This window comes from Trachurus trachurus (assembly GCF_905171665.1).
Source record: "Trachurus trachurus genome assembly, chromosome: 19".
NCBI lineage: Eukaryota > Metazoa > Chordata > Actinopteri > Carangiformes > Carangidae > Trachurus > Trachurus trachurus.
Window position 1 is genome coordinate 8,760,498 of NC_139913.1, and position 22,597 is coordinate 8,783,094.

Consider the following 22,597-nt stretch of genomic DNA (forward strand, 5'->3'; position numbering starts at 1 on the left):
GAACTGGTTTCTATGAAAACATCTGATTTATCTTACGTTTATTAACAAATTATGTCTTATCTAATCAGAGCATAGACTCACCAGTATTGTAAAATTTTCTGCAGTGCCGTGGGAATTTCCAAAACTTGTATTTGTATCAGAGCAAAACTACCAGTAACGAGCGCTCTGGATTTGTACACTCTCTATATTTCATAATTATGTAGAAAAATCCCCGTGAGCACATATGGAAATGTTCATGTATGAGTTCCTAATAAAGATGAATATAGAGTGGTGGGTATTTGTCTCCAACCCCATTGTGCTGTTTGTGTTGCAGCATGGCAGTGTCCTCAGGGGAAAGTAAGTTATGTGAGAAAAATCAATACTCTTGATAAAGGTATTTTGTTTCCGCCCCCCCATGGGAATTGATTTTATGTGAGAGTGCTTAATGCAGCTGCTTATGATTTATTAGTCCTTAATGTGGTTAAACACTAGGGTACGTGCTAATTGTAAAATGCTCTAGATCATATCATTTATTTAGCTTCGCAATCACAACTAACCCCGGTCCTCATCTTTCTTGTGTAGTTCTTGTGTGTGAAAGCCAGGTGTCTTTGCTTCTCTTCCATCAGCGAGAACTTTTCAGAGGCGGTTAAATTCCTCTGTTTTTCGAGCAAAACACTCATTATAAAGACAGGCGCAGAATATTCATCTGAAGTCATGATTTCAACCTTGAAAGTCACAATAGCTTGTCAACAAGCTTTGAGGACTGACTGAAAGCTTCTGTTGTATTCGTCGGCTCTATAAAGAATCCTGAGTTGCTTTCAGCTTTTAGACACATTGAAGGTGTTCTCAGCATTTCAAAGACAAAACCTCAACATTTGTTCACCTCACCTTACATCCAGTTGGCGTATTCCTCTCCCTTCCTCTCCCCCCTCTTCGTCCTAAACTTTACTTAATCGCCGTATTGCGTTTCCTGTGGGAGCTCGGCTTAAAGAGCTGAGCTGAGGGTTTGTGAACGTTGGTTTGAAATATGTATCTTAACGCGCAACATTAGGAGGCGCTCAGATACAAGCTGCCATGTTCCATCATTGCAAATGTTCCTCAGACGGACCCCAGAGCACGCTGAAGGAGCCGGTCCCGGCTCATACATTTTTAGGCCTCTCTCTTTTCGCTGCTCTCGTCTAATTTATTTTTGTTTTGGAATGAAACCAGATGACCTTTCTATCAGAGTGTGTGTGTCAGTTGAACCTTATCTGATTCTGCGGTACATTGAAACGGAGCATCCATAGATTTTACTCAGTCACTTCCAAAAGGCAGAAACATTGATATTGCAGTAGTTTTCCTGCAGATCTTTACTCCGTACATCACATTAGCCAGGAATACAACACCCGTACTCCCTCCAGTCGTAAAAGAAGCTTAAATCATCTCTTCATCTCTATAAACCACTGTCTCCTCTCCTGTATTCAGTTCCTGTTTTTAGACCATTACCTGAGAAAGATCAAAGCATTTTAGCATGAATTTTCTGAATGACAGTTTTTTTTAGGTTAACAAAGTATACATGAACAAGCTGCTCAACAACAGCAGTCTTCTAATGAGTAAGCACACAGTCGTGCAGTGACAGGGGGAAAAAGATTCAGAGAGAGAGAGAAGAAAAAAAGCAGTAGTTGCTCACTAGCTAAAAAAATTGCAGCATTGTGTTGTCATCCACACTGAGCGGAACCTCTTGCAGTTGAAAGAGATGGCAGTGGAAACCAACACACTTTAGTCAAACTTATCTGTCAAAGCAAATTTGAGAAAAGAAAAGGCCCTGGGCACATTTCATGGCTGCAGTTCCTTTAATTAATTGGAGAATTGAGATGTGTGGCGAGCATGAGCGCAGGGCTTGCTGTGTGGGAGCTATTGTGCGGTGACTGGTCTGTGAAAGAAAGAGAGAAACGTAGAAGGAAAAAAAAAAAGAAATGCCTCGGCTTTTCTCCCCAGATAAGATTCTTGACTTTCAAGCTGTGTAATATCCCTGTTAAGCTAATGAACGGAGCTAATAATTCATAGTAAGCCCTCCATGAGATGTACAACATGAAGGAGATCAAGCCGCTGAGATGTGAAGAGGACGTGAATAGAGTCCTGTCCTCATCCTCAGCTGCACTGATCTCACAACAGTGATCTGAAACCATCACACAGTAGCTGTACGTCAGCAGCAGAGGAGCCTGCAGCAGCACAAGTGGTAGTAGCCATTAGCAGTGTGTCAGTTTGCTTAGGCAGAAGTCCTCTCCCCGGGTGAGACGCTCTGAACTCAGCTGGGATGGACTAATCACTGAATCTGCGCCAAGAACTTTCTGTCAACCTCATTTCTCAGTATTTAATATGAATATTATGATAATGTATTGTAACCCAGCCACAGTAGCAGGCCAAGCTGCTGTCATCCATGTAACTTTCTTTTAATATTACAGTTTTGTCATTGTCCTGTGTTTGTCCTTACTACCACCATTGAGTGAATTTTAGCTACTGGATCTAATCTTCTTGTGAAATGGGCTATGAAATGGCACTGTACGCTGTCACCACTGCCATATTCATGACAGAGGGACAATGTCCCTTATGTCCACATAATGTGCGCTAATTAGCACCAGCTTGCATGATTGTGTCCCTGCCTTTATGAGCATACCCGAGGTCTCACAGCGTTTTTCTTTATTGTCCTTCAGAACAAAATGTTCATCTACCGCGGGAAGGACTACGAGCGCTGGGAGGATTTCGTAGCGCGGCTCCTCACGCAGTTTCCCAACGCAGAGAAGATGAAGACGACCACGCCGCCCAGCGAGGACACCAAGTCCTCCTCCGGACAGTGTATCCTCAACACAGCATAATTGCATTTTTTATTTTTAGCATGTGTTTGTTAAGGCTCACCAGAGTTTTGCCAGTGCACATAATGAACATAAATGTGTTTTTTAAACTCCACATAGATTATATAATGAAATGATGGGGCTTTACTGTAGTTTAAACAGTGGGTCCGGCCCCTCAAGTCTGAATTTCAATGTGTTCTTAGCAAAATATTGAAGCACTTACGTATGTATCGTTTGTGTGTGAATGTGCATGTTTATAAGAAAAGCCCTACATGTGTTGAGAAAAGCTGAACTGATTCTCATTATTATGGATTACATGCTTGGCAGAAATAATGGGAATAAGCTCATCTTTTACAGTTTGATGTCATTGAACACTGATTAACAGTAATGTTTCCCATCAGGTGTGGGGTAATTGTGTTCTTTCATCAGAGTGCAGCAGTTTCATTTTTCTCCTTGACGTTTCTGCTGAAGACATCCAGTGTTTCACGGTGAAAACCATCCTCGACCTGCCTGCCAAGTTCCAAAACAAACCGGTGTCTGAACAAATAGTGAGGTAGGCAGGATAACCCGCACACAACACACACACACACACACACACACACACACACACACACACACACACACACACACACACACAGACTTGTTTCTTTACAATTATAGACTCTGTTACTCAAAGTCACACAGCGTGCCTTTCAATCCTGCGAAGCCCAATTTACTCTCCTCAGTCAAACTCACAAACAATTTAGAGAGCTTGTGATGACATGCGAAAGTGCGTTTGTTTTTTGTTGTTTTTTGTATTATTATTTTTTATTTAATTCTGAGTGTGGAGTGTGTGAGGGACCACTGCAGTGAAGGTGATTACATCTTAATGTTACTGTGAATCTGTGTAGAACAAACGGCGTCTGACCTTCTTGTCGCTCTCGTGCGCTGTTAACTCGCTACAGCCATCTGCTATTAGTCACTGTGCCAAGTACAACATCGTTTCTCTGACATCATTAATACCTTTGTGCCGTGCTCCGGGGCCACAGCAAACACTGCCCCCCCCTCTATCCCTCCTCCATCCATCCCTCCCTGCACTCCCGCTTGTTTGCCCAATCTGTACGCCGGCCATGCACCGCATCACTCAGCTGTGCAAATTCACTTTGATATGCCACCCAACGCATCAATGGACATAATTAAAATAAGACATTTACTTGGAAAAACCTTTAGGCAAATATACCTGGGCACCGATGTTATCACAAGCCTGCAGCATTGGTCACGTCCCCCTGCATTGATCCCTTCAGCAGCCTGTTGGCTTGTTTGCTGACTGTGTCTGATTGGAATATGTAACTCTGTTAATATCCCAGATTAGGCAGCCATGTTTAGAGAGTAATAGAGGACTGTTCCACATCAGCTGTCCGTCCGTCCGTCTGTCCGTCCGTCTTCCTCTGCCAGCCCCTCTTTTCTCCAGCTCTCAGCACGTTTTTTTCCCGCCTGTCTCTCTCTCTCTCTCTCCCTGTCCCTATCTCTTTATTTTCTCTCATTTATTCTCTCATTCAGTGCAAAAAGATCAGCGGTGCATAGCAATGAGACTGAGCTGTTAGAGCCAAAGGGTCGCAGCAGCAGCAGGCGGAGCAACACCCCCTTTTGACCTTGCTTTGTCCAGACCACGCCACCGCATCAGCTCCGGCCTGCCAGCTAATGGCATGTAAAAGGTTTAATTAGGGTACTACATCAGATTTTTAAGCTGCTTTATTAATCTGTTCGTCAGATCAGAGGTGCAGAGGCTCTGTTTTATTTTTTTATTTTTTTATTTATTTTGTGAGGTTAATGCCACGCTCTCTCAGCTGGTTTGGGAATGGGTCTCATCATGTTCATTAAATAATGTGTTGCCCTTTGGGTCTGATCACAGAGGGGAACATCTGGTTGTCAGTACAATGTAGGAAGTGGCTCAAGTGTCACTAAGGCCAATTTATCTGTGTGTTCTGAATGTCACCAGAGCTATGTGTGGTCTGTTCATTCATAAAATAGTGCTAGAAAAGGTTGTTGCACCCCATCTGCACACACTTACTGCTGCTGCTAAAAAAACTTTTTTTTTTTTTTTTAAATAAAAAAAGCTGTGGCTTTGGAACGGCACTGGTTCATTTCATATTTTATTCATAATGGTTTGCTAATAAAGTTGTACTGTGCTCTTTGAACCATATGGCATGGTTTTAAGAATCGGAAAGGCAATATGCTGGATGAGAGTAATAGATCTGTACTTGTCTGCCCAGGAAAGTGTGAGTGTGTAATTCCTGTGGCAAGACACACTGTTACAAAGATGGAAGAGGAGCCAGTCAGCTGCTCCCACAGCCTCTCTGCTGCACCATCTTCTTCCTGGTGTGAGAAGTCTATTAACCTTGTTCGGCAAAGTTCGTCCCTGCTGGTCATGTGCCTCCGTCACACACGCTGCAGCTTCTCTACATGTCTGACATGTCGGGCAAACTTCAGCAGCTGTCACTGATGTGCGCCAGCCAAAAAAAATCATTTACACTCCATGTGGATGAGACCAAGTCTTTAGACGTCTTGTCAGTACCAACATGCTAAATGCCACAGCTCCTGGCACAGGCAGCCTGGAAGAGAAGGGAAGGGAAGGGAGGGGGGGGCTGTCCTGTGTTTGACCTGGAGCAAAGCAATCAACCTCTGAATCAGGCTGTAGATTTCCCATAACAGTTTTAATTTACTCAGGTGCTGATTTTCTCTCTCCACAGCTTCTACACGGTAAATGAAGTCCATAAATTCCAGTATTCCAGGCCAGTGAGGAAGGGCGAGAAGGACCCCGATAATGAGTTTGCGGTAATTACTGTTTTGTTTTGTTTTGTTTTCCTGTCTCAACTTTGCTTCTGTCATTTCAAGTATTTCTTATGTATTCTGTTAACACCAGACGCACCTCAACACCAATTCCTCCTGTGAATGAAGTTTTGATTAAGCCAGTTTGAACTTCTAAAATTAACATAAAAGCTAATTAGTTATGAACTATAATACTGTATACACTGACTATATACTATAATATACAGCATTTTAGCAACTACAATGCATGTATACACACAGCTTGCAATTTCAGGGCCCAAGAGAATGATTTAGAAATTGATATCAGGCTGCAACTCCCCTCTTACTTTTCTATTTGTATCCCACATTTTGGAAGTGACAGTTTCTATCTAGAGGAGGTAAACATAGCATTACACGGCATTTTTCTCTCTCCCCCTTAAAGATTTTTGTTGTCTCTTACTCGCACTCCACTAACAGGGGAAAACTTCTGAATAGAAAAGCTCAGAAAAGTGTCCTGAAAAAAGGGCTTTTTTTCATTTTTATCTGTCTTGATCGGTCTCTGTTTGTTTGTCTCCATATCGCTACGCCCATCGTGTAATTTATTACAAAACCCCGCTGGATTATTGTTTGAGGTCTGTGCCTCGCACAGTCTTTTAGTTGTCTCCAGTAGAGTAAATCAATAGTGTAGCAGGGCTCTCATTTACATAGGAAGAGGATTTCATGCCAAGGAAAAGTAATACGGAGGATTTTATTTTGTTTTTAAAAACACAAGGAAAGCATTTGCCTGCAAAGTAGATCCAGACTTAATGGCTGGAAGGGATCCAAATCTGGTTGCCTAGTGCAACTGCCGAGCTCTGATTTTAGTACATGTAACGAATGATGTTTTTTTGCACATTCAGTATTCAGGTTGCAAATCTACTCATGCGTCCATCTGTATGTTTACTTTGGCATCTTTTCAGCAGAGTAGGATGATGTATTTAACTTAGACTTGATGCTGTCAGTCGTGACAGAGAGGTGATGGATATCTCTTGCTAGACACATTGTGCCTGTCAAACTTATTAAACGTGTCAACACGCACACAGATCTGTGTCATTTACCATGTCTACGAGGTGACTCTCTTTACTTTAATCTTTCATGCTGGGGTATTCTTTTTTTTCTTTTTTTTCCTCTGACGCCTTGATAAAGACGGTTTAGACACTGAAAACACATTTCCAGGGAAATCATCATCTCCTGTGGTGTGTGTTTTGTTTTTTTCCTAAGATTTGGAGTCCTTATTTCAGCTCCATGATGATTAGAGCATCAGAGGAGATTCCATCTTGTTTGGGTTGTCTGTGAGCAGCTTTTAATGAGCTGCCATTCACACAGGGAGGTAGTGGACACCTCCTTCCCACCAGCCCACATTCAATCCCTTAATAAGCCTTCAGTGCACAACCATTACATCATCTTAATCTGATTCATGCAGGAGTCTTGCAGCTCCTTTCAACACGGTTTGGCACAAAAATAGCTGCTGATTGATCTGCGCTTCGTCACATTGAGTTGATTTCTGTGGAACAGTTTTTTTTTCCCCACTGCGTTATTTAATCTTTTTTTTCTTCTCCTTCTTCTTCCGTCTGCAGAACATGTGGATTGAGAGGACCACATACTCCACAGCATACAAACTTCCTGGCATCCTGCGCTGGTTTGAGGTGAAATCGGTCTCCACGGTGAGTACTGGCCATGTGTGCCAGGCGGGCCTCCTAATCAGATGAGGATCTGCAGCCTTGCTCTGAGGCAATCGATATGATTTCTCTGCTTAAGCGGTATAGACAGCTGCGCGGACGCGGGCGTGCCGCTCCCCGGACTAACGACAGGGCACGTTCGCTCTCTCTGCCAGAGGGCCCGCATCGATTCACCCAGCTCTCCTTAAAGCCTGTTTCCACTGAAAATAGCTACACAGCACAAACGCAACTAGAGCAGAGTTCAGAACTCACTCTGTTGTAATTCCCCCTGTAATACAATTACCTGGATTTCCCAATTGAAAACCCATTGATAAGAAGGTGGCCCGCCGTGGTCGACTCTGCACTTGGATCAGGCAGAATTCCTGTGCACTCCAATGAAACTGCATTCATTTTTATTATCTTAGTTGTTTTGACTAATTAAAGCGCTGCTCCCAATTTTGGGCGTCAGATGTTGTCTGTTGAAGGAGGCGCTGGGAAACGAGAATAATATAAGCTGGAGCACAAGAGCAGGTTACAGCATCAGTCTGTCTCAACCTTTTAATGTGTCGTTTGTTTGTTCCTAAAGCAAAGGCACTTAGTGTAATTATGCTAGTTAGGTATTTGACTATCATTTACTTTTTGTCAAAGTAATTTTCTGTGTCTGTGCTGGTGAAAAGGCCTAAGAAAAGGGAGCATCTCCTCTCCACTCTGCTTCCCCACAGCATCACGTGACACCCACATGGATATTTATCTCCCCACGACAGTCCTTCTGGTCCTTACATCCACAATCAATTCCCTTAAAAAAAAGAGAAAAAAGACCTAATCCTTCCCCTTAACTCCTAATTCCATGTAGTGAAGTGTTATTCTCCATCGCCACACTAATTCAGAGCAGAAGCCTTCAGGCTGGGTTGGAACATACTGTCAGGAGCAGCTTGCCCTCCAGATGAGGCAGGGAGAGGCCAGGTCCCTGAGGTCAGACTCTCTATTTAAAGCTTAATGACTGGGCTGAGATTCGCCAAAGCTAAAGCCTTCCATCTGACAATGCTTTTTATCACGCTGGCCCGAGACATACCGGCACAGATTGGAGATTTGTCTCCCTGGCACAGCGTCTTATCTGTTTTTGGCCGGGGTCTGAATCTGACATTTTACTCAACAATCCACTCATGTTTCATGTAGATTCTTTGTCTCGAGCCGCAACAAGGTGATTGTTTTGTTTTGGTTTGTTTTGATTTTTTTTCATCCGAAGTAATGAGATTGCCCCCATGTGGAGTTGCACGGACAGAGTGGGAATTTCCTTGCACACAGTGGTGGAAGTAATGACAGCATTTCCAAGTATTTTATTCATCTTCTCTCAGAATTGCCAATCATATTTTGTTGACTTGGGAATTGAAATTCCTCTACACCAACACGCTATCCATCTTCATTTGACAGTCGCAGATTCGTGTATGGGCGCAGTGAAAAATGATTCATTGCCTCTCTATCCTACATGATTTATGTGTTTAGTTAAGGGTTCCTGTGCCCATCTTCTAATAACCTGCCGAAGACAGAACGCTTCCACTTTGTCGGTGGGATCGCAGCGACAGTCGTGATGTATGTGTAAATACGGTGAGTGCTGAGAATATCCGCTGACACCTTCGCAGGAGGAGATCAGCCCGCTAGAGAACGCCATAGAGACGATGCAGCTGACCAATGAGAAGATCGGCATCATGGTGCAGAGGCATCTCACCGACCCCAACCTTCCCATCAACCCCCTCTCCATGCTGCTCAACGGGATCGTGGACCCAGCAGTCATGGGAGGTTTTACCAACTATGAGAAGGTAGGCAGCATTACAATTTTTATTCTACCTGAACCTTTTCTTTTTTTTTCTTCTTTATGTTAATAATTTCATTTTATTGTAACAGGGGCTTTAGAGTCAAAGACAGTGAGGGTGAAAAGATTGATGCCTTTCTCATAACCTGGCCGTAAAAGTGAAGCCAGAGGCAGCAGGCAATTAGCTTAGCTTAGCATAAATGCTGGGGAAGAGGACGAGGAAGAGCAGGCAGCCTGGCTCTGTCTAATAAGTAATAAAAAGAAAATCGTACCATCAGCACCTTTTAGGCACATTGCACTTTATACTCAGTTACTACCTCCATCCTATCTGCTCAGGTGCTGGAGCCAGACTAGCTCTTTCTCTTTATTCTCAGTCTTATAGCTAAGCTAAGTCTTCCTGTCTGTAGCTTCATATGACACATTCAGATATGACCACACCTGAACAATAAGCATCATTTCTCCTAAATAATGAAATATAAGACTAATTTGAGCTTGAAAGTTAACTCTTGACCTTGGGAACAGTTGTTGTATCAAACTAAGTTTCTGAACAAGCAAGAGAGTAAGTTGAGTTTATGTTACATAGTTAAACTAATAAGGTAATTATACACTTCATCAATTTCTAAAATATGAAACTATATTTGAAACTTACTCAGAGGGACCGTATTTTCCCTGGGTTTCATTTCATGCTTTGAAAACAAATCATCATCTCATGCATATTTCAGTTCCCAGCCTCTCCTCCCGCCATCAGCCTTAATATTTTCATCACTGCACTTATGACTACTCACTCTCATATTGTTTGCCTCTCGACATTACAGGTCATCATAAATCCCTCTTTGTTTTTTATTGACCTAAGCCTCTCTTTTTTTCCCCATTTGGAAAGCTCCAACCAATTTTCACTGAGTCCAGTTGTTCAGTGCTCTCACTGGTTTATTGGCTGCACAGTCCATTCACCTTAACACCACAGCAACTCATGTAGAAAGGGGGAAACACTTCTTACCTTGTGTTAATAAAAAAAAAGAAGTGCCTGTTAGTTTTCTGGCGTATATCAAAACCAGGTATAGATTCATTTTGGTCCTGTGAAGCGGCGCCGTATCAGTCAGGCGAAGTGCGACGGGAATTCTTTGCTCTTGGGTCACTCCTTCATCTCAGTGAAATAATACAGCTGGCGGAGGAGAGACGGATATTGACTGGATTTTTCTCATCTTAAAAGCCCCTCCCACTCGTTTCCCTATTGAATCATCACTCTCCCATTTCTCTTCTTTTTAATATCACAAACTCTTCCACATTTCTGAGTTTTACTCCACTTCCTCCTTTCCTGCAAACACACTTACTCCATTATCTCCTCTCCCTCCTCTCCAGGCCTTCTTCAATGACAAGTACATGCAGGAACACCCAGAGGACCTTGAGAAGATAGAGAAACTGAAGGACCTTATCGCCTGGCAGGTGAGACGGCAGCCCAGAGTGGTCACACACATCTATGTGAAGTGCATATAATCATGATAAAGCATCGGATTGTAGTTTCTAAAGCGCCCATCTGTCTCACCACAAAATGACCCACTTGTTTACTTTTAAAGATGACATTTTATCATATTTTCAATAACATATGGAAGTACTGAGCTTGAACTGGATGGTATGGAGAGGAATGTGAATTCATGCCACTTGGCCTTTCAGTAAATTGAACTTAATTTGCGTGAATTCGCTTCGGCCTATTCACTCAATCTTTCAGGTGCTGAAAAATTTAGTGACCCTTTATGTAAGTTACCATGGTTTCAATTAATAGTTTATTAATGGAAACGGCACCGGAAAATTGGGAGTCATGAACCACACGCCGTGGGTCTCGCAGATGACACCAGGCAGTGTGGTTCATCCACGGAGACTCTAAAGTGCTGCAGGATGCTTGTTCACTATTCTGAACAGCGTTAGAGCATTTATGTCTGAAATGTTGTCGCCCCTGCTAAAGCACTGCAGAGGCACTCGTAAAAGGCCACAGCTGAAATATTATATCATCTGAAGAATTTGTGCGTGCACTGGTGAGAGTGTCCAGTGACTGTAACTGAAGTGAGCAGAGGAAAAGTGTGTTAAAGAGTTCAGTGGGAATAGGAGGGAGGGAGGGAGGGAGGGAGGGAGGGAGGGAGGGAGGGAGGGAAGGAGGGAGGGAAGAGTGCTGAAGCAAACATTCTGAAGTTAGGGAGGATGCTCTGCTGCGTGAGGAGACAGCGAGAGATCAGCACTGGCGGTTTTGCGAGCTTTGCACCCTCGCTGAGCCTGAAGGAAGTGCACACGCAGCAGATAAGAAATGTACATACGCAGTACGCACACATTGTTGGAATACATCACAACATGTCCTGCATGACACTCAACACATCTTGGGCTCATTTGTAGTAGGCTAGTTTTGTTCTCCAGACAAATGACAGAGTCGTCCTCCCTTTGGGATTTTCCAGCTCGCTGCACTGTTTTGTTTTTGCCCCTTTTTTTTATTGCCTCTCTTAACTCTGGCTGTAAACTAAGGGTCAGTTTAATACTGGGGATGTCATGGTTTCCTTGCCTCATGGTTCACCCTGAAATTGAGCTCATATACAAGACGTTTTTCTGTCTTCTGCTGCCTATTGCTACTTGTGAGGAAAAAAGAGAAAGTTAATTGAATTTTCAGTAGTTGTTCCTGTCTGTGTTGTTGAAAAATAGGTCAACTTTTTGTTCTGTATCAGTGCTGGAACTCCTACGAATCTGATTCCCGGCTCTTTTGTTTTTGTGAAACCTTTTGTCTTTATATGATTCACAACAGAAATATACCGGCCTAATATTGCCTCTCTGCTTTTGTCATTGAAATCCTGATGTCATTTTCTGCTGCTGCTCGCGTTCTTACTTTGCCTTACAAGTACGACTTCTTTTTATACATAATTATTGTTTCCATAGTCGGAGCGGTTGTTTTTCCCAGTTTATTTTTTAAGACGTTCTAATTGTGTGAAGATGTGAAAAGGTAGGAAATCACAGTCTGATGGAGCAGGTGAAGGGAACCCAAAAATAAACATCTCCGTGCCTCATCACTCCTGGAAAGAATGATATATATACTGATACTGAGACATATCTGTTATTTTTATAACCATCTCGAAGGAAAATCTCACAAAAAAAGTCTTAGTTTCACATCATTGTCTTGGTTCCAAAGTGATGCTCAGGTTTGATGGAGCCAATTTTCCTTTTCGGCATCAATGCGAGATTTCAGTTGGACTAAAATAGTGTTAGAAATTACACTGCAATTTTGAAATCATCATCCACCCACAATCCACAGTGCTAATTAGCTGGAGCTCTGTTGTACGCACCAGTCGTACCAGTGAGAGACAAACGCGCTGCTTTATACCGGCAGCTGCGTCAGGTTAAAAATGTCCTTCACATTCTCTTAACTAACTCTTTGAAATCATGGCGGCGTGCGTTTCCCTTAAGCAGAACGCGATACGATTGAAGTCTGTTTGGTGCGATGCATCATAGAGACGTGTCACGGAGCAGGTAGAAATATGTTTTATGAGCCCACGCCGAACATATGCATGTGGGAAACTTAAAACAAAAAGAAAGAAATTTGGTTAAGGCAGAGTTGTTTTGTTGATTTGAAATTGTATCAGCTGTTTTCTCGCCAAAACCAGCGTTGCTTGTGTATCTTTTGTCTGGAATCGTCTCAATGAGACAAATGAAGACGAGCCTGCTCCAATGAACAAACTAAACAGGGAGAAATGAGCCAAGGTGCACTGTTATTCTGAATACCCACTGTCCTCAACCAGTAATTAGAGGGGAATGAGCTACTGGAAATTAGAAAATTAGGTCTAAGGAGGGGAAAAAACACGATCCCCTGCAAATACAATGTAGATGTTTCTGGTTATTATTAACAAATGCTTTGGACAGATGCTTAAATCAGTCCCTTAAACTTTTCACTTATGCGTGATCCACACTCAGGGTATCGGTGAGATCAGTAAACTGAATCACAGACCATCAACAACATTTTCACAAATCTTTTAGCAACAGTTCTGTCTCTACAGTGTCAGTTTGAGTTTTTTACTTGTGGCTTTGATCTGACTGTTTAATAGTCTGTCCAACTCGCCACCATGGACATCTCAAAGACATTTTGTGACCTTCAAAAGTCATGAAAGGTCTTAATATGTCATCATAGCCTTAATAACCAGGCTTCTCAAAGGCAGCGTGGCTGTCCCAGCTCCCTGGGGTGCTGCAGCAGCTCTGAAGGTACAGAGCAACGGGGTTCAACTAAGAACAGTGGCTTCCAACAGACACCAATGCCATTTCTTTCATACTTCTTGTTAACTCAGTTTATTGGCAGCTGGGCCTTCAACTGTAATGACTTCGTTCCGGTTGGATGATGGATGTTTTAGTTTGAAAGTGATCTTCATGGAAACACGTCGAAGGAACGTGCAAACGTATTGAGCGACATCAGCCCCGCGTCGGTCTGGGAATACAGAAAATCTTTGCTTAAGCAGATCACATCACAGAGAGACATCAAGGCCAAGAACTAAACAGTGAGACTGAACATCTCTGGCTCACCATTACCCATATGATAGTGTTTGTATGTTCGTTGTTCAGCTGCTGAAAGGACACTATTACACAATCAGGTTGTCTGACCTTGTTTGCTACGTGTATATAGAGTTTTATACAAAGTGGGTCTGGTTAGAGAGGTGATACCCACCCTCTGGTATTGGTTAATGATTCTCATTATCAGGAGAGAAAGCCTCAGGAGTCTCTGTGCCTCTTGACATTTTTATACCCACATACGGATGACAGCCAGAGGCTTTGTGTTTTCAGGTCGTCCCTCCTCCCATTTGTTCATCTGTCCATTTTCATGAACGCAATATGTCAGAAACACCTTGAAGGCGTCGTTTGAAATTTGGCACAAACTGTATCTTGGACTCAAGTACGATCTGATAAGATTTTGGTGAGAAAATGTCAAAGGTCACAGTCAGTGTTGGCCTCCTGAGTGTGATATCTCAAGACTTCTCACTTTGCATAAACATTTAGGCTATTTGGCCAAAGGTTAATATGACCATAAAACACACTTTTAGCCATAACTGGACAATTTATATACTAATTATGAAACCATTTAACACAGACACCTAATAGGATTAAATTATGAACTGATCACATATCCGAATGGTCAGAGAAGGTCAACGTCAGTGTGACATCATAACGTCCAAGTGCAAAATCACTGTGGCACAGGAACAGAGGGGAATATTGTGACCATATTTCCTCCATCTTGACTGGTTAATGGAGGCGTACAACCACGAGCCAGTGATTCCAGTTTGCCTCATGCAAACTAGAATCACTCTTGTGGAAGTGGAGCTCTGGAGCAGTACCCATGCTGGATTTCATAATTGCAGCCCAAGGTCTCCACTGTTTAATTATGAGATATTAATATCAGCCAACATGAGATAATATCTCTTACTGATGTCTTAAATCAAAAACCTGCTGGAGAAGAACAAAAAAAAAATCTTTCCTAAGGAAAAAAAAAAAAAAAAAAAGTTATTGTAGCCTATATAATTGAATTTCTGAATACATGCCTCTGTGTGTGTGAGAGTTTGCAACCTTGAGCCTAAGTGTCTACCACAATGAGCTTATCTCCATGCAGCCACCAAGCAGGATTCTGTTGCCATGCCGCCACTCAGCCGCACTCAATCATCCTAAGGTCTATAAAAAGATGTGGGTATCCTGGGAGACGTGAATCTTGCCTCAGCTTTCACTCTCACCGCTTTTTCTTCCCCTTTCTGTCTTTTTTTTCATCTCGCAACACTTTGTCCTTCCGACTCCTCTCTCACTCCTAACCCCTCTCTCTCCTTTCTTTCTTTCACCTTGTCTTTTTTAACTTTCTGCCTCATCCTCTCTGCACCGGCTCTCCTCTCAGAGGTCCCAATGGTGATGATGAAGGTGCTCAATATCAGGGGAAATCCTCACAAGGTGTCTGTAGCCTCCTCTCATTTATCTTTTTTTTGTGCCAAAGCTTTGGGGGTTTTTTTCTGAGGAGAAAAAGTACAGCACAGTAACTAACATTCAGTGAGTGAAATATCCTGGATCTCAGCTGCTACGATACATGTTCACCGTCTCTGCTGTTTAATGCATCAGCCTGAGAACCTGCAACCAGATGATTTTTCTCCCAGCGTCACATTACAGATGTGCCTTTCTGCATTTGTGAGTTTTTCTCCCAGTTAATGAGCCTCCCCACACACACACACACACACATGTTGAAACAGTGATTAAATAAAACATGTACCGTTTGAGATTATTACAAAAGGTTGCATCACAACACTGAGCTGGTGTTGTGTGCCAGCTGAGTGAAGTCAGTTCTCGCTGTAGCCTGCTGTGGAGGGGCAGTCTGCCCTCCAGGAAAAGGAAGAAAGGCGAGTATGCTCTAGGGAATCAGAGGTTAGCACACATACGTGCAATACACACAAACACACACACACACACACACATGCAGTGAGTCTTCTCTCAACTGGACCAGCTATGGCAGATACTTCACACACTTTCCTTGTACTCTGAGCAGATTCTTTGTTCCACTTGCTCAGGGCTTAGGTGAATATGTTAGCTGTAAAAGCTGCTGTACTTAAAATGATGCACTCTGAAGTTCAGTGTTTTTTTTTTTTTTAAGCACAAATGCACCACTCTGACCAGGACAGATTTATATAAATGTTTGAATCAACCCCCCTCTATAATGATCTTTATATTTTTTGTCTTTACTTATTCATGAGCATAAAAGCATGAGCTGCTTTCTTTTCATGTTTAACAGTATTTCTTGCTTAGCAGTGAAACAGTCAGCAGCGAGGCAATATATTTTACAGTTGCCATGGGAAAGAAAAGGTCTCCTACTAGTACAAATGTACAAATGGCTGTAACATCTCTGCTGGTTTCTGGCCAGTGTCCGTGCCGTCCGTCCATCGCTGCCTTACCACAGCCACATAACGAAGAGACACCCGGTTCTGGGGGGGTGGTGGGAAAAAAAATACATATAAAAGCCTGTGAGTTTTTCCTCCAAATACTGACTCCCCACAAGATGATGCTTCCTCCACTTGCCAGATTTAGTCAGCAGAGCTGCTGCTGACATTGACTGTGGCACCGGGGGTTTTCTAATTACTGGTTTTCACCAGTTCCAGGCTCTGTCTCGCTCTTTTCCTCTCCCATCTCCCTCCCTCTCTCCCTCCCTCTCTCTCTCTCGCTCCTTCTACCTGAGCTGCCCCTGTTATGTATTAAGATTTTGTTATTCACCAGCTGCCTACAGTGTGAGAGGCAGCAGCGTGCTTGAAAGGGTGCATTGCGTCTTTATTTGCGTCAGAGGTGGGGAGGAAAAAAGAAAAGATCCCTCACACGCGGTACATGCCTATGCTATGCATGTAATCTGTGTAAGTGTGCGTTTTTCTTACTGCCACGTTTAATTCACCTGTGTTATGATGATTTAACTTTGGTGGTGGGAAGGCGGGTGGGGGTGGAGGGGTATCATGGCAACAGCCTTCTCTTATATAGGCTACTTCCTCCTGGGCAATGATGCAGTGATATTCTCACTTTCAAACTGATGTACATCCACAGCCTATGCTGAGTAGGCACAGCCTCGGGGCCAAAGGTCATATGAACTAAATTGGATATGTGGTGGAACAGTAGTATATTTCTCTGATGAATGAAGAGCCATCATGTAACTAAGCTCTCATCTCTCTGGGGTATGTTGGATAAAGGTTTCTTCTTTTGCTGCTTTTTTTTTTTTTTTTTTCTCCGGCAGATCCCGCACTTAGCTGAGGGTGTCCGCATCCATGGAGAGAAGGTCACCGAGGCACTCAGGCCTTTCCACGACCGCTTGGAAGCCTGCTTCAAGCAATTGCGGGAGAAGGTGGAGAAACAGTATGGCGTAAAGACCCTGGTAAGAGCTTTTTACCTGTTTGTGACCTTTTCCCTCGCATCAAAAGTACTTTGTAGCTCAGCTGGCACTCGCGTCATTTTCACCATTTTCTCTTCCCCTCGCACAATTATCTGAAATGACTCGGAATGAATCAGGTTAGACGCTGGAAGAGGTTCGAGGGAGAACTAAAAATTACATCAAAAGGAAAGAAAACAGGAACAGCATGAGACTCAGTGTGGAGAGGATGGGAGCTAGGAGCGAAGGAGGAGCATTTAAACACAGCAAAAAGCTATACACCCCAACGCTGAGGAAACTGAATTCAAACAGGAACTAACAGACTTTTAAACACGTCACTGGGGATGTCCACAGCCGCGGCAGCAGAGGAACAGGTGGATGATTTGAGGCGGCTAACACTGAACACACTGCTTTACTCACTGGGACAACTGAAAATCCTTCATGCTACTGCAGTGGTTCGAGTCCCATTTTGACATCACACATTTTTGGCGACCCCAAATTTTTCAGATATTTTTATACCGGTATGCTGCATTTTATTTGAACTCAATTTATATTCGATAAAGTGAAAGTAAAGAATACAGTTGTTTAACATCATGTGTGGTGTTTTTAACATGATTTTAAAAAGAAGAATAATTAGTTACAAAATATTTTATCAGTAATTTTTTTTATCAATTACTAGACATTTCAGGCGACCCCATTTGAATTTCAGGCGACCCCACGTGGGGTCCCGACCCCAAGGTTGAAAAACACTGTGCTACTGCATGAGAGTCATTTGTATATACGACATTGAAGGAGGCACATAGGGAAGTTCAATGCTAACATTCATTTGAGCTACAACAACAAGACACAACAGTCACATCAGTGTGGATTTGATGGGAAGGTGGTCACTTTTGGGGACACTGAGGTGAACAGTGATAGACAGAATATGTTCACACTGTTTTGCCATTTGTAAGTAATTCAGAATAAATCCCCAGAGTGAAAAAACAGACACACAAACACAACACATAGGGCTGATAGAGAAAGCTGCACATGTTCTGCTGTAAGTTTCCAGTAAGTCGTCCAGATACAGTGAGAACACGTGTGTCGTGGAGGGTGTAGTGATGCGCTGCCGGGGACTTCCTGCAATCTCTCTCCTCCGTTATAGATTTAATTTTTGCTAGGCCAAGCTTTTCCCTCGATCTCGCCTGAGGTAAAGAGGCCTGCACTCAATTTAAAGGGAGAGGGTGGTGACCTTTCCAACGAGAGAAAAGCCATCACTTCCCAGGGTGTGATAATAAGGTTATCCTATCAGATGTGTGATGGCCCCTCTCTCCGCTTCAAAAGACTCTTTTAAAGCAATACTTACCGATCTGGCATTTCACTCAGCACAGCACAAACATTTGAAAATCAACAGCTCCACCTCCCTCACAAGTCCCACCCACCTCTCCCTCCTGCGCAGCTCCACGAGCCCCCTCCCTCCCTGCTGCATGCGTTGGCATGGCAACGGTAAACAGAACAGGAACGCGAGTGAAACGGGAACAACACAAACAAACACAACACCGGAGTTTTAAACCGTATAAACGGACTCAGTGATGATGACTGATGAGTTTTATAATAAACTGTTGTTAGCCTACTGCTACTGGAGACGCAGGGGAAGTGATTGTTACAGATTACAGTTCTCAACGAGCCGGGCTGGCGGCCGGACCAGCGCCACCTGATGCGCTGGTTCAGGGCAAAAATAAATCCAGACCGAGCCGAGTCGAGCCGCGCCGGTCCGGAGTTCAACCGGGTCCGGACCGCTGAGAACTCACAGAGCTAAGGGAGCTAACAGTAGCCTAGCCGTTAGCACTGGATGCTTTATAGACACATGTGACTTCCTGTGTTTACGTATCACTCGGGGCTGCTCACTATCAACGTTACAATATCAGACATGAAACTCCGCAAACAGCTGCGGCTGCAGTTATTGGTCTTTTAAAAAACTATTTATTTCCAAAAACCTTCTTTCTTGTGTGTGTTGTGACTCTAGTCTCCTCTGCTCATGTCCTGCTACTCTGCTCTGTCAATAAGCGTTCTTCCTGGTCGGGAGGGGGGAGAGGAGGAGAGGGGTGCACAAAGTGATTACATATTAAGTAGGTTCGGTCGCTCGTCAAATCTTATTAATCGGACCGAATAATATTATTGGTCAGACTTTTCTCAGAATTATATGAGAATGAAAAAATGATGAGTTTTTAACCCTGTTGGGTTTCTCTTACATTTTAATGTATCATCAGATTATTAATAGCATTTTAACTTAGACAAAGAAATGTGCAAAAGTTCCAGAAAGGTAAGTATTGCTTTAAATGCAGAAGGATTCATTGTTAGCGCTCTTGTTACCAGATTTTCCTCCCAGCAGGTTTCAGCAGAAATGAGTAATACCAGCAAAAGTTTTTTTCTTTCTTTCTCTTCCTCTAACTTTAGCTCTGTAATGTACATAATGTTAGCAAATTATACTCCTTGTGACCTTCAGAATTACTGCTTTTCTGTAAGTGCAAGGATTTCTCCTGTTGTCTCCCATAATAGACAGTGTAGTTATAGACTGAAGTGTTCAACTGCAGCAAAGACATTGTCATGCTACTGTAGCTAGCAAGGAGACCGTATATAAAATAAGGTCTTAGAGCCGTTTCGAAGGACAGAGACAGTCAGGGACTGTCCTTAACCCCACAACTCCATACACTGAAGAAAATGTCTTTCAATATTATTATTTTTCTCTAAGCCTCAATAAACTTGAACTGTATGTTATGGCAGAAAGTACTTGAACAAATGCAGTGAAAAGTCTGTAGATACTCTATTTCAAAATATGACTGATGAATATTTAACCTGAAGTAAATTCTTGATGCAAGTTTCATTTTGAGCTTGATGCTAATCTATGCTTGCATGCTAAACCCACCAAACAAGTCCCTTCCTCCAGTCAATAAATAAGGCAATTAAGAAAATGTATACTTTTGCGCACTACACACAATGTTTATGAAACAAAAAAATAAAAAGTGAAAACTTGAAAGTGACTTTTGTATTTTTTTCTTCTTTGCGGTGTCAGCCGGCAGCAGACGAGCGGCGAGGGTCTCGTCCACACTCCATGGTGCGCTCCTTCACCATGCCCTCCTCCCAGAGGCCGCTGTCCGTGGCTTCAGTCACCTCCATTTCCTCCGACAACTCCCCCTCCAGGCCTGGCTCAGACGGGTAACAGCAAGTTCAACCTCTCTGTGTCCTGTGGTCGTCCAGTTTGAGCAGTTTCAAACTTTCTGTCGTCTTAATGAATCAGTCTCAAGCCTCATATTTAATATTGCACAGAGAATTTAGTTTTAATTTCATACAAGAAGAGGATTTGTTTCTTGAAGACTGTCAAATACAGTATATGATTAAGAAAACAAACAGTAGAAGTGTCGTGTAGTTTTTTCATGTGCATCTTCTCTGACGTTAATCAATATATTTATGAAATTAAGCGTTCATTGAAGGCTGTATCAAAACTATATAACTACTCACAGAGAACAATCCAAGCCAGTCCAGGATTGATAAAGATACATCACGTTCACAGACTAGGAAATAAGGTTTGATCGTACAAATACTCTACTATCTTTTATTCAGTTTTGCCCTGGAGCCTCTCCTGCCAAAGAAGCTGCACACAAAGTCTCAGGACAAGCTGGACCGGGACGAACCTGAGAGGGAGCGCAAAGACAAGAAGAAGGAGAAGAGGAACAGCAAGCACCAGGAGATCTTTGATAAGGAGATGAAGACCACGGAGATCCTGCTGCAGCCCGCTGAAGCCGTCATACTCTCAGAGACGGTACTGTTTCTCGTCTTTTTTCTTTTTTCTTTTTTTTTTTTACTCTAGATGCTTTTTGGGGCCATCCTCTGCTCCCATGCTCTTCTTTTCTTTTCTCTCATCTGCTGTTCAGTTGAATCTGCTGTTGATACTAATGGTTGAAAAAGGAAGAATAATATAGAGTCAAAACCGGCACTTACTGCGGTTTGTGACATGTCATGGTATCTTTTATCTACTGTGGATTAATGGATTTTCACACTTTCTGATATTTTGGAGACCTTCAATCTTTCTTTCAGTGCCACCAAAATCACATTAATCAAAATCTAAAGGGTGGATGACCATGAAGTTTTCTAAGCACATTTGTGCTCCCAAAATCATCATCAAAGTCATTTATCTTTTTTCACCCTTCAAGAGTTTTTTTTCTATCAAATCAAATTAAGTTAATTTACAAAATAATTCATGGCAAGATTAATGTGAAAATTATATTGTAGGTTTTTTTTTACATGATAGCTTTTTATTCCTACACTCTCCCCTCTCACGTTGCTACCACACAACAGCTCCCCCTCGATTCTCTCTGCACTCTACATGTCTTTATCTTCCCCCTCTCTCCGCGGCGCTCATGTTCCTCTTCACCCCGCTGTGTCCATTAACGCAGAGGTATCACTGTGTTCTGCATGCCCAGTGGGAATGTTCCCTGGCTAACAGCGCTGAGATAAGCACAGGAATGGGATCCAAAGGGAGGCCCCCTGGCAGCGGTGGAGCCGTCTGGCTCGCGATAGGAGCTTCCTGCCTCAGGGGTCAAGGCTAGAGCACCTCGGGGTCTCTGGAGGTTACCGAGCAGTCAGCAGTTGCATTTCAATGCGTCATCTGGAACGGAAACAGCTTCTTAACCCTCAGTGCAAATTTCATTTTTGCATTTTAACATCCCAGATAAAAAAAAAAAAATTACATCCCTGAATGAAGTTTGCTCTTATTTTCGGTGTCTCCCTGGTGGCTGGATGTTTGAGTCGGGCCAATTACAAAGTTGTTTGTTAATGTAGCCTACAGTGTGGAATAGCCCTGAGGACGTATCTTTTCATATTCAAATTCCAGACATGATAAAGCTAGAAGAACACAGTCTTGCGTGCAAACAATTATTTGTAACCGCAAATAAGATATTGCAACCCAACGAGCCCATTTATCCAAATGGTTTCTCCTCCAAGGATACAAACAGCCAGCTTAGTACGTGCGTGGATACACACCAAAACAGCCCCAAAGGAGATGTGAGACAAGTTTTCTCATTTAAATTATCTTTTATTGATCTTCTGTTACATTTTATCATAGACTCAACTCATTTACCACGTAGTAAATTTTGTTCTGAGTTCTGTTTTATTGACTTGTTGTGTAATTTAGGGTGTTACGTCTCTCCACGTCAGCGACAGCCGTGGCCGGAGGCGTTACGTTTCCGTCCGTCCCGCTCTCACTTATTCACATATTTTTTGTTTTTACTGTCCCTCCTCCCTCTTCTCAGTCTACCGTGTTTTGTTCGATCTGTGGTTTTATTTTTTATTGCATTTTTTATGTGTCTTCACGGCAACAGCTGGAGGCGTTCATTTTTCAGTCCGTCCCATTCTCATGAGAGTGATATCTCATAAACGTCCTGAGGGGGAGCTCCTCAGATTTGGCGTTCACTTAGACACAAAGCTGAATACTAGATTTTAGTGGTCAAAGGTCACTGTGGCCTAAATCAAGAATTCACACAATAAGTATGGTTAACGGTCACTCTTTTCATGCTCCGAAATGATTGAAAAACAGGATGACCATGCCTCCATCCACAGGACACAAGGA

At 42.8% G+C, this 22,597-nt stretch overlaps 1 protein-coding gene across 1 annotated transcript in view; it reads left to right on the top strand.

The window, feature by feature from the left end:
* Nucleotides 1-22,597, top strand: part of dock1 (dedicator of cytokinesis 1) — a 184,125-nt gene that overhangs the window by 157,565 nt on the left and 3,963 nt on the right. Inside the window, exons 41-49 of the mRNA XM_083994937.1 lie at nucleotides 2,673-2,814; nucleotides 3,282-3,363; nucleotides 5,540-5,624; nucleotides 7,214-7,300; nucleotides 8,935-9,111; nucleotides 10,464-10,547; nucleotides 16,861-16,998; nucleotides 20,045-20,187; nucleotides 20,593-20,791. Of these exons, the coding sequence (XP_083851063.1) occupies nucleotides 2,673-2,814; nucleotides 3,282-3,363; nucleotides 5,540-5,624; nucleotides 7,214-7,300; nucleotides 8,935-9,111; nucleotides 10,464-10,547; nucleotides 16,861-16,998; nucleotides 20,045-20,187; nucleotides 20,593-20,791 (1,137 nt within the window). The remainder of the gene's footprint in view (nucleotides 1-2,672; nucleotides 2,815-3,281; nucleotides 3,364-5,539; nucleotides 5,625-7,213; nucleotides 7,301-8,934; nucleotides 9,112-10,463; nucleotides 10,548-16,860; nucleotides 16,999-20,044; nucleotides 20,188-20,592; nucleotides 20,792-22,597) is intronic.